This window comes from Camellia sinensis, chromosome 10 (assembly GCF_055761805.1).
Source record: "Camellia sinensis isolate YWXY chromosome 10, ASM5576180v1, whole genome shotgun sequence".
NCBI lineage: Eukaryota > Viridiplantae > Streptophyta > Magnoliopsida > Ericales > Theaceae > Camellia > Camellia sinensis.
In genome coordinates, this window is record NC_138970.1 from 148,360,519 (window position 1) to 148,373,300 (window position 12,782).

At 33.5% G+C, this 12,782-nt stretch overlaps 1 protein-coding gene across 1 annotated transcript; it reads left to right on the forward strand.

The window, feature by feature from the left end:
- Positions 1-2,542: 2,542 nt before the first annotated feature.
- On the forward strand, positions 2,543-10,652 carry LOC145801363 (rust resistance kinase Lr10-like). Its single transcript, XM_082892566.1, has 4 exons — positions 2,543-3,463; positions 8,096-8,137; positions 8,242-9,384; positions 10,374-10,652. Exons 1-3 carry the CDS (start codon positions 2,695-2,697, stop codon positions 9,345-9,347), a joined length of 1,917 nt encoding a protein of 638 aa, XP_082748692.1. The 5' UTR covers positions 2,543-2,694; the 3' UTR covers positions 9,348-9,384; positions 10,374-10,652.
- Positions 10,653-12,782: the final 2,130 nt, after the last annotated feature.

A 12,782-nucleotide genomic window follows, 5' to 3' on the forward strand; every position in this document is an offset into this window, starting at 1 on the left:
TCACTGTATTTAAAAGATTTAATTCTATTGTGTACAAAACAACAACTAGAATTTAAAAAAATAAAGAAAATGAGAGAATTTGTTTGATTACAAAAATCAAACTCGAAATAATAAATAAATAAATAAAAATAGATTTTATTTTGTTACAAAAACAAAATTAACATCTGATTTAAATAAATAACAATAACACAAAAATTAATTAAATAACTTACTTGATTTAATTTCTTCAAATTATAATCTGATCAAGTCCAGTGTTTGACACTGTGTCCTTAAGACAGATTCGTCCTCTCCATGGTGCTTTCAGAATGTGGACATCTATCTCCCAGGATAAAATGATCTACTACAAACAATAGCAGCACTACAGATTGTTTGTCTAACGAACACACAAAGTGTTTATACTCTCTCTGACAAGAAAATAAAGCAGCAAAATGAAGAGGATGTTTGCAGAATTATGAAGGATGAAAATTCGAGTTCTAAAAATCCAAATGAGGGCTGTCCTATTTATAGATGGAATGGTGGCTCTAGGTTTTTGAATTGAACAGGTATGATACCTGTTGGTTTTGAATTCAAACAGATTTGAATCTGTTGGGTTACAATTCAAACAGATAACAAAAACGGGAAGGGCCTTGTTTGGGTGTACAGTAAATCCGGTTTAATACGGCAAGGGCCCTGTTTGGATGTACAGAAAAATCAAACCAGTTTAATTTGAATTCTGGATTTTATTTTACCAAAAATAAAATTAAATTCAAATGTTTTTGGCCCAAAAAGATTAGTATTGGGCCGAACAAGCCCAACCTCACACCACGCATCCGCATCCAAGCCCAGGCCCAGCCTGCCCGACCGGGGGGTGGCACGCGTGTGTGTGGTGATTTTTGGGTCCAATGGGTCTAACCCATTTTGCCCATAACCTCTCCCTCTAAAACACTTGGGTACCCCTTGGGGTACACCCCAAGTACCAAACCCAAGCCTTATAAACCCTTTCAAAACATCCCACCAAATCAATGTGGGACAAGCCATTTTACAACTTTAAGGAATTTCCACCAAAACTCCATTTCCATGGAGCACACTTTGGCTTCAATTTCCCATTCACTCGGTAATGGTTTTGAGCAACCAAATATACCACGTGAATCACAACGCGGCATAAAACGCGTTACCACTTTGACCTGTGAAAATCGACGCACGGGGCCCACATAAAAAATAGATCGAACTTAGGATAAAATTCTAGTTTTACCCAGAATTTATAACCATTTCCAACAAAAAATAATTTAATTAATATTATCATATATATTTATTTAAGTTAAATGAAATGTCTATGATATTTTCGCACAATGTTTAGCATTGTTTGTGTATTTTTGCTAAATAATAAGAGTGTTTGTGATTTAACTAAATGTCAAGAAGTGTTTGTGATATAAATTTCAAATGTCTAAGGAGTACATGTGATATATTTAAATGTTAAGAGTGTCTATATATTCTCATTAAACGTTAAAAAATGTTAGTATACCCTTTTTATTTTGGTATAGGCGATTGACTATAAACAATAAAAAAAAGATTACATTATTTTAATTGGGAACAAACAAAATTTAAACAATTTTATTTTTCTAAATGCAAGCAATATGGATTGAAAAGATACCTTAAAAGAGAGAGAGAGAGAGCAAAGAGCATTGTGACAAATTTTTATTTTTTTTTGGGTTCAAACAGCACCATTTCTAAGGATAGTGGTGCTACATGTACTAATTAGTGCACTAATTAGTGTATTAATATTAGTTATGATATTATTATTGATCCCACTCATTAATCACATTATAAATCTCAAAATCTACTAATTATGTCACATCATCAATTAGTATACAAGTTAGTATACTAATTGATGTATATAACATTATTCTTCTAAGAAATGGAACAGTGAGAAGAGAATTTAAAAACAAGAAAAAAAAGTAAGTCGAAACGGTGTCGTCGAAAGCACAACGGGAGGCACAGCGGTAAAGGTGAAAACAGTGATCCCCCAACCTTAAAAGATGAGAGGTCTCTCCAGATTATTTTTGTTCTTCATCCAATAGTTAACAATAATTATATACTCTTATTTCATTTTAACTAAATATAATAACTCACTTATTCTATCTATTCATTTATCCCTTCCCAATCATATTATCTCATGGAAAATTCTAATACACACACTATTGAAAGGGTGTATCATATCCATTTTTAGTTATGACATTTTTTTATTTAGTTATGATTAATTTTATTCTTTAATTATAATTTTATTTTAATTATGACTCATAAAATTTTTAATTATATCTCATATTGTGTTTAGTTATGTTAATTTTTTTTTTCTTTTTTAAATTATAACTTAGAAAGTATGAAATTATATATATATATATATATATATATAATTTTAGTTATAACGAACGTATAATACTCACCCTTTCAGGGGTGTATCATCTCATAGAGAGAGCCAATTGGGATCATTCAAGTCAACTGCCGTGTTGACCAGATCTTCCAACATCATTTATTCTAAATTATATTGAATTCTGCACTAACAGAAAGTTAAAAAAAAAAAAAAAAAAAAAGAAGACAAACAGACAAACCAAAGTTATGAGTTTTTAGGAAGATCACTTCATTGCTGTTTGTTTTGTTTTTGCTTTTGTGTGCGGTTGTTTTGGTTTTTGATTATTTTCTGGGAATTTCCATTTTCAAATGGATGTTCCCTTCTTTCTTTCTCTCTTTGTCCTCTCTCATCTTCTTCTTCTTCACTCGTTCTCGGCCCAAGAAGACAACAAAATCCAGATTACTTGTCCCAAATCCTTCGACTGCAAACCATTCCATCAACCACTAAGCTTTCCATTCTCCAATTCTACGTATTCCCAATGTGGGTTGTGCACGGTAACTTGTGGTGAATCGAATCGACATCCACAAATTCAACTGGGAAACGAAGGACGGTTGTACGATGTCATACCATGGTACGATGTCATACCAGTAGAAAACATACCCAAAAACGTATATCATGTTCAAATCCATGACCAAATTCTCCAAACCCATTTGGAAAATCGAAATTGCAACGCCTTCACGGATTTGAAGTTTCCCGACTCTTCTTCTATTTCATTTACAGTAATCAATTCATATCTCCCCTTCTTCAAATGCGACAAAAGTTCTGATCTAGTTTCCCCCACTGAAGATCATTTCAAGGGTTATCACAATTACACAAAATGCAAAGACTACAATTTGTACTATAAATTTCCAGACGATCCACTCCCCTCTCCTCCCCCTTATCTGACTAGCTGCTCAGTAATTCGCCTGCCCCTGAATTCTTCGTACATGAATGCTACTGCCAGTGACCCATTCAATCTGTTAGCCACTACATTCCCTCTCGAATTGCTCGTGTCCAAGGAATGTCAGGAGTGTTACCAGGGAGGAGGCCAATGTCAAAATGACAACCAGAAATTTCACTGTGCAATCAGCAATAAAGGTATTGACACAACTACAAATTTATGACCTGTCATCATGCCTGGTATTGTTGTGTAGCAATATTTCACAACCTGAATTAAGAGTGTTGAGTTCATTAGATTTTCATGTAACCTTTGGTATTCAGTTTTCAATTTCTCATCTGCGGCTTTGACTCAATCAAAACATTCCCTTTTCTACATCATAGTTTGTTTTGTGCCACATCACTCCACGCTTTTTTAAGTTTCTGTGAAATACATAACTATCGATGAGCTAGATTGGGGTTTTGTTGGGATGAATTTAGCTAATATTCAGAATTCTTAATTGCTTGAGGTATTCAAAATTCTTGATAATTTCATCACAGAGAGAGAGAGAGAGAGAGAGAGAGAGAGAGAGAGAGAGAGAGAGAGAGTCAATGGGTCAAGTCCATATAGTGATCTGTCACTGAGGAAGGATAGTGGGAAACTCGGTCTTTGACCAACAGACCATTGTAATGAACAAGCCTTCCTAAACAATATTTCCAAGTCAAATGGCATGTCACACATACAAGTAAGATAATTTCATTCCTCTCCACTGTAATAATTGTTTTTTGCCTGCTAAATTGTGAATCTACAATGGCTGTTTCCCCCATTTTCGTTTTCTTTGTCGTCTGTCATCTACTACTTCACTCTGCCGGACAAGCGAAAGCATACAAACACTGTCCACAGTCCTTCCACCGTGGAAATCTTTGGCAGATGAGTTTCCCTTACTCGAACACCACAGTCCTTCCTCGAAAATCTATGCAAGACAATTGCCACGTTCAACAGACTCTAATTATGTTTCTTTTCCTCCTCCATGATTATGTATTTTAATTAAATTATTTATTTAAGTTGGAATTAAATTAATGAATTGAAATTTTTTTATAAATATTAATTATTAGAGTATGATTTTTTTAAATTGAAAATTAAATTTTAAGACATTGTGAATACATATAACAAGGTACAAGTAATTGTATGGTATGGTAGAGGTTACATTATGGAGGAGGATCCTCTTCAATCTAGATTTTAGACTAGAGGGTAGTGTTTAGATCCGTGGAGTCTACCATGGGTTGTGTTTCAATAATCAGAACCGTTTATTTTGTTAGGCTTTTGTATTTCATCAATACAAAAAATTAAATTGATCCGATAGCTGTAACTCGTTCAATTTATCAATTTTTTTAACAACAAAAAAAATTGTGCTTTTAAAAATAAATCATAAATTTTTCTTTGGGTTAAAAACACAATATATTGAACAAGTTATACTTATTGGATTGACCTACTTTTTTATGAGAATGAAATACACAAAATGCCTGACAAAATAAACGGTTCAGATTATCAAAACAAGACCTGTAGTGGACTCCACGGCTCAAACAACACCCTTCAATCCAATGGACTGTAGGGGATCCTCTTCTTCAAATTATATGGTGATCATGTTAAATAATAGCATATGTACTGTTTGAGGGGGTTTGTCAAAATATGTTTGACATTATAACAGGATAAAATAAAGTATTGACAGAATTGAAATAGTTATTCTATCCAACAAAATTAATCAATTTTTAAATTTTATGACTAATAACGTAAAACATAAAATATAATTGGGATTGTATATTTCTGTTTTTATTGCAAAACAAAACAAACGTGGACAAGAAGGAACTATGTAACTTAATAACCTAGCTGAATAATCAATCATACACTAATTTCATGAATTGTTAATCACCTCACTATTAACCGTGCTAATCAAATAGTCCCTAAGAAATTAATGTAAGATTAATAATCTACCTGAATTAGTAGGATAAATAATTCTTCTTGTCCACAGTTTATTTTTCAATAAATATTAAAATATATAACATAATTAAATATTTATTTTATCTTACTAATTATAAAATTAAAAAAATTAATCAATTTTATTGGATAAAATGACTAAAAAATCTATTATGAATAACAGAAAGTGCAGTTAAACACTTAGGATTGTTTGGAATGTACTATATTCATATATTTTTTACTTTTCACGAAATGATCTGTAAAAAAATAAAAAATTAATGTGATTTAAAAAATAAAAAGATAAAAAAGTACACTTTTTACTACTAGCCAAACAACCACTTAAACATGAGTTAGGAAATATTTGGAATGATCTAAATCAATATACTTTTTGACTTTTTACACAAAAAAAGAAAAAAGAAAAAAAAGTGAAATATGAATTGAGTTTGAAATGATGTAATAGAGAAATTGATGTCATCCAAATAAAATAATTGTAACTCAAATAAGATAATACGCTAGCACATGCCAAACACCCCCCTTAATAATCCCAGCCTAATCAACATGCCACAACGGTACAAGAAACCCCTGTTGAGAAGATTTTTTGAAGTCTTCTCTTTATCTTTTTGCTGTTGCTTTTGTGGAATGGCTTTTCCTTCATTCTTGGTTTCATTGTCCTCTCTCGTCTGCTTCTTCTTCACTTGTCTCGGCTGAAGAACACAGCAAAGTTCAGATTACTCGTCCTAAGTCCTTCCACTAAACTTTCCTTTCTCCAATTCCATTCCACCAACCAAGTTTTCCCAATGTGGGTTTTTCCACTGTAACTGGTTGTGATTATTATGGTAATTTGAATTTTCTCTACTCAACTATCCTTCTATTTCACATACAACCTCTCTCTCCATTGTTCAAACGCAACAGAACAGGTACTTCTGGACTACTTGGTTCAGCCTCAGATGGTTCTTTTAATCAATGATTTTCACAGCAACACGAAATGCGAAAGGCCTTCACAATTTTCACATCCTGAATTCAGAGTCTTCAGTCCATATGGGTACTGCTTTTATTTTATTTTTTTTAATGACTCGGAGGATTTAATTCACAAAAATGTTAGAGAGTCACAAAATTTTACTAAATGTCATGTAGGACGATTATGACCCACATTGTGTGGGTCCTACATCAATGTGAGACATTTGGTAGAAATTTTGATAAAATTTTTGAGAAACTCTAGTATTACTCTTTAATTTAACCATCATTTGAGACTTTCAGAGTATGAAAGTGTCCCCTTTTCTATTATGGTTTAATTATGAACTATTATGGTTTTGTTACGAATGATTATAGTGTAATTACGAAAGGGACCATATGCCAAGTGGCCAACTTGTTGATCGCAATGGGTGGTTGGCCAAAGACTCCATAGGTGTTTCCTACTCACCTTCCTCAGTGACCCATTGACACCTAATACTCTCCCTCACTCTCTCAGTATTCTTACATGAAAATTGAAATTATCAAGAATTTAAATACCTCAAGCAATCAAGAATTCTGAATTATTAGCTAAATTCACCCCAACCAAACCCAATCTAGCTTGTTGACAATTAGGCTGTTTTGGATCATGAATTTAATGTATTTTAAAAAGGGTTGAGAGATATGACACCAAAACAAACTATAATATTTCATAACTTATAATAGTATGTGGCTTTTTAAGGGTGAATTACACTATGTCTCTTTTATGTTTAGACACTTTTCCACTTTGCCCTTTAAAATTTATTTTTTTTTCTCATTTTGACTCTTCCTGTTTCAAGTTTTTCTCAATTTATTCCTAAAACTAATTTTTGTTCAAAATTAGACAGAAAAAGATACTTTAACAGGCACACGGCATAAAAATATTTAATTATATGTAACTCATATTTTTAACATAAATTTAAACTCTAATATAGTAATATATTTTTTTATATTATATGACAGTTATTACGATATTTTCTGTCTAATTTTAAACAAAAATTAGATTTAGGAATAAACTAAGAAAAATTTGAAACATAAAAGGTTAAAGTGAGAAAAAATAAATTTTAAGAATTAAAGTAAAAAAAATAATTAAACATAAAAAGGTAAAATGTAATTTACTGGACTTTTGTAATATTCATAACATAATTAGAATGGTTTGTAACGAAATTTTATTTTTACGATACGTCCCTACGTAAATAGTGTGGTAGGCTTAGTTGAAGCAATAAATTAAGAAGGTGAGAAGGAAACTCCTGCATTGTAATCTTTGCTCACTGACCATTCCAAGGAAGAAATAGAGCTGCTTGGAATCATCCAAGTCGACTGCCATGTTGACCAGATCTTTGACATCATCTGCAAACCCCTGTTTTAAGGAAGAGCATTATATTCCTGTTTATTTTGTTTTGCTTTTGTGTGTGGTTGTTTTGGTTTTTGATTAATTCTGGGAATTTCCATTTTCAAATGGCTGTTTCTGCTCCCTTCATTCTTGCTCTCTTTGTCCTCTCTCATCTTCTTCTTCTTCACTTGTTCTTGGCCCAAGAAGACAACAAAATCCAGATTACTTGTCCCAAGTCCTTCGACTGTAAGCCATTCCATCATCCATTAAACTTTCCATTCTCCAATTCTACGTATGCCCAATGTGGTTTGTGCACGGTAATTGAAGTGGACCCAACATGGGATCCACAGTGAGCCAACAACACCCTCTAGTCTAAATGAGCCAATGACACACTCCAATCCAAATAATGGACTAGAGAGAAGCTAAGTCTCTTTAATTAAGGGTATTTTATGGTTTAATAAAGTTCAAGTGCATCCAGAACATGAAAAGTAACTTGCTCTGAATTCAACTTTTTTTCCCCTTCTTTTTAACATCTGACTGATGTTTTTCTCCTTGATAGTGGTTTCAAAAGGCAGGAAGTTGATATTGATTCTCGGAACAGGTAATATTAATTTTTTTATCAATATTTATATGCTAGAGTATTTTTAGCTAATGTTTTGGTGTTACAACATTAGCTTAATTTTTCTCGTTTTGCAACTCCTTCAGCTGTTGTTGGAATTGGGATTATAGTAATCCTATTGTTCTTCATCATAAGGAAACTCGCACAAAATGATCAATCCATATTCTTTTGGAAGAATCAGACAGAGAGCTTCCAAAATGTTGAGGCCTTTCTGAAGAATTGTGGACATCTTGCTCCAAAAAGGTACACTTATTCTCATATCAAGAAAATGACCAACTCCTTTAGAGTTAAACTAGGTCAAGGAGGCTATGGTTGTGTCTTCAAAGGAAAGCTAGACAATGGATGCCTTGTGGCAGTGAAGGTTCTAAAAGGGTTGAAAGGTAGCGGAGAAGAGTTCATTAACGAGGTTGCAACCATTAGTAGGACTTCTCATGTTAATATTGTGACTCTTATGGGGTTTTGTTTTGAGGGTCGAAACAGAGCTCTCATATATGAGTTCATGCCTAATGGATCCCTCGAGAAATTCATTCATGATGGGAATTCCTCGACATATCACCAATTAGGGTGGGAAGCTTTGTACCAAATTGCAGTTGGTATTGCTCGAGGATTAGAATACTTGCATCGTGGTTGTAACATGCGAATTTTGCATTTTGACATAAAGCCTCATAATATTCTTTTAGATGAGGACTTTTGCCCAAAGATCTCCGATTTTGGCCTCGCTAAACTATGGCCACGGAAAGAGAGTATTGTATCACTATTGGGTGCCAGAGGGACAACCGGCTATATTGCCCCAGAAGTATTTTGTAGAAACTTTGGAGGAGTTTCACACAAGTCAGATGTCTATAGTTACGGAATGATGGTTCTAGAAATGGTTGGAGGAAGAAAGAATATTGATGTCGAAGTTGATCGTACTAGTGAGATATACTTTCCACATTGGATATACAAGCGACTTGAGTTAGATGAAGAACTTGGAGTGCATGGTATTATGAATGATGAGGCAAATGGAAGTGCAAGGAAGATGATTATAGTTGGCTTGTGGTGCATACAAACAGATCCCTTGCACCGACCATCAATGAGCAAGGTGGTAGAGATGCTAGAAGGCAGCGTGGAGTCCTTGCAAGTCCCGCCTAAGCCTTACTTATCTTCTCCCCCAAGATCAACTCCAGATTCTTCAACCACATTCGTGCATTAACATTGTACTATTCACAATGCATACTTCTACTGCCAAGGTAATGCACTACTGAAAATTAGATAAATTGAGTCTCTCTTTTTTTTTCCTTCCTTTCTCTCTTTTTTAATGTCTGTGATTGCTGCAATTCAAATTTTCCTAACGCTGTATTTGGTTGGAAGTTTTGCGAAGGGATTTGAAAAGGAAAAGGAAAAATGTGTAAAATTGGGTGATTTATAAATATATTTTATTCACATTTTACCTACTTTTTCTCTATCTCTTACTGAATCTCTCAACCAAATACATTGTAAGGGTTTAACCTTGTTACATTCAATATGGTATCTCATTATCTTATTTAATTTTTTTAAAAAAAAAAAAAAGTACTAGGAACCTCTACAAATTATACAAGTATGCCAGTTTGATAGTAGAATTAACCAAGATTTAGAAAGTAGTCAAGAACAGAAGTACCAGATGTTCTGTCAATTTGATTAAAGCTCTCAGTTGATTACTCAGTTGATAGAGTTTACCTAATTACTCAATTGATGGAACTTTAATGAATTCCAATAAATTTGGAACTTTTGAGGCCTTAAGAGTATTTTTGCCTCAGTCAAGCCCAGTACCAATGGTTGAGTTGAGGAAGGTGAATGTGATCACTCATTAGTCCATCTGCACTAGGAAAATACTATTCTTATAGAATTTTTATACATAATTTTCACCAAAATGATGTGAATGGCATTTTGGTAATTAACGGTTTGTTTGGGAAGTGTTAAATTAGTATACTTTTTGACTTTTTACAAAAAAATGTGAAATATGTGTTGGGCTTGAAGTGATGTGGTAGAGAGGTGATCTGACCCAAATAAGAGGTGATGTGATTCAAATAAGATAGTTGTAACCTAAATAAGATAATTTGCTAAAATAACACGTGTTAAAATAGCACATGCTAATCAAAGCCTAAATATTATTTTAATGAGCACTGTATTTTTAATTAATAAAACCATCATTTTGTATGCAAATTATGAATACTTTTTTGTTTTCATTAATTTTTTGCAGCACGTTTAATTTGTTGGTGTACTCAATGTGTTGCTTCCGATGACTGTTGCAAAAATAGGTTTGGGAATGCAATGTCGAATGTCATAAAAGACATCAATAAAACCTTCAGTAACACAAATTAATTTTAAGAGAGATGGTGTAATTATGTTCGACAGAATCATATGACAATTTATGGCATGAAAGTTTGTGGAATTGTAAAATATGGTGAATTGTGTTTATGCAAGTTAGGGTTATGGAACTACTTGAATTCATTCTTCTTTAGAATGGGGGATATGCAACAAAATAACAACTTGGAAAATTTGATAATGACCAGCTGGTTGTACAGTACATATGGTAAATGAATGACATATTTGGTGAAATTTCTGCTTCATATAAAAAAAGTGAGGGCTTCATTTTTCTAATTTTGTATCCTGTAGCATTTAAATATTGGATTTGAGGAGTAATTTGTAGAGAAAAAAGAAAAGAATTAAAGTTTAAACAAAATATTTGTTACTGTGTTTCTTTTTTCTCTACAAATCTCTGTACAAATTCAAGATTCAAAAACAACTTTAATGTTATGTTAGCAATTTACTACAAGTTCTGAACATAAAATTATCTGAATAGTTCTAGTTTTTATCTTCTTCTTTGGATGGAAACCATATAAATGTTTAATTAGATTAAAAATCCATGGAATTACAGTGGTGGGACATTTTTGAAGAAGAACATAATCCAGGGATTACTAATGGCAAAGGTCATCATTTTTTTCTTTTCTTTTCTTGACAGGTTTTTTAAGTGCTGGTTTAGGAATTTAGCCTTTTTAGTGGCATTTTGATTTTTTTACTTTTCTATGAGGTAAAAAAAGTTAATGTATTTGGAGTGATTTTTTTGATTGAATAGATAGTTGTGAGGAAATAAATAAATATGCATGATGTGACCTTTTGTTAATGGAGTTGAATTTGTTATATTTTTTGCTTTCTTTACCAAAAAAGTCTCTTGCCAAATTGGGTCTAAAATTGGAAATTTTGCAATACCTTCTTGATCATAATTTTGTACGAGCTAGAGTCCTTAAAATTATTTGGCAGTTAAAGTCTCTAAATTTAAAAAAAATTTAAGAGTAAGTTTACTTTTCAAATGTTTTAGAGCTCACTGTTAGCAACAAAATCTTCACTGAAGTATCAAAAATGGAGGCTTAATCCCTCTAGCGCCAGCTTTTAAATCGAGGGGGGAAAGTGAGAGGATTCTACTACATTTTGCACACACAATTACCAAAGAGGTAGCTTCTAATGTGGTTGTTTTCCCTCAACGACTTGATGAGACTAGAAATACAGATATTGCTTTGCCCCTGAAAGAATTCCCAGGGAGAACAAATTTCTAGATAAATAAAGAAGAAGAAAAGGATAAGATTGGAACATTCGTAATACCCACATGTAGAGACAAAGTAACAACAAAAATTGACTTAGAACACTGGTAAATGAGCCAGCTCTATGGGCAAAAAATATTTGGTTCCATCATAAATTTCCAAAATGGGTTGGCTGTCCTGGAGGCTTTATCCTAGTTCTTTGGAACAATGATTAAATTCTAAAAGTTACCAATTTTCCAAAGACATAACTAAAATGGGAACCAAAGCAAGTTTTTTTTTTTTTTTTTTCACAACAGAAGCATTCAACTTATAAAAGAATTAACAAAAGAAAGAAAGAGGGGATTTCTGGAGATTTGGACACAAGAAAACCACAGGCTGATTCTTTGTTGGAACTAAAAACTCCTTGTAGGAGAGGGTTCAAGAAAGGAATTGGAAAATTCGAAGATCTTCAAAGATCCTTGAAGAACAACTTCAAATTCTCTAGAATATGATGAGAGGCTTAGATTCTTCAATAATCTCAACTTAGGAACACAACAACAAAGGAGATGATGGAGATAAGAGATTGGGTGAAGAAGAAGGCAAAATGGTTAGAGAATAGAATAATGGCAAGGCTCTCCCATTGATCTCCCATTTTCACTCTCAAGGTTGATAATGGAGAAGGGAAATTAGTTCTTTCCCAAGAGTTAAAAAATCTCCAAAATCCATCCCTTGTAAAGCTATGGGTGGGTGCTATTTATAGGCACCTCATGATGTAGGATGGAGCCCATGTGCAAGGCACATGGGGGATATTCTCTCTAACCACTTTGTCCGAGGAGGTGACCTCTCCGAGGAGGTGACTTCTCCGAGGATGAGAAAACCCCGAAGAGGAGATCACTCCCTCGGCGAACCCTTCTTCTTAGCCACACCTAACCAATGATCCCCAATCATCCCAAAGGGTCAGGGGTAGTCCCAGAGGACGTCCTGCCGCAAAAATATTGCCGAGTCTCATGGACCCCCCCGGGGTCGTGCCACCTCGACCCGGGTATAGGCTAGTTTAACCGAAGAGTGAATTTATCTCCACTCACCGTCCT

What these genes read in the sequence shown, in the direction of transcription:
- LOC145801363 (XM_082892566.1), top strand. Translation starts at nt 2,695, where the DNA reads ATGGATGTTCCCTTCTTTCTTTCTCTCTTTGTCCTCTCTCATCTTCTT. An exon ending in CTGTGCAATCAGCAATAAAG is followed by an intron (nt 3,464 to 8,095) that starts GTATTGACACAA and finishes TCTCCTTGATAG; the next exon opens with TGGTTTCAAAAGGCAGGAAG. An exon ending in GATATTGATTCTCGGAACAG is followed by an intron (nt 8,138 to 8,241) that starts GTAATATTAATT and finishes CAACTCCTTCAG; the next exon opens with CTGTTGTTGGAATTGGGATT.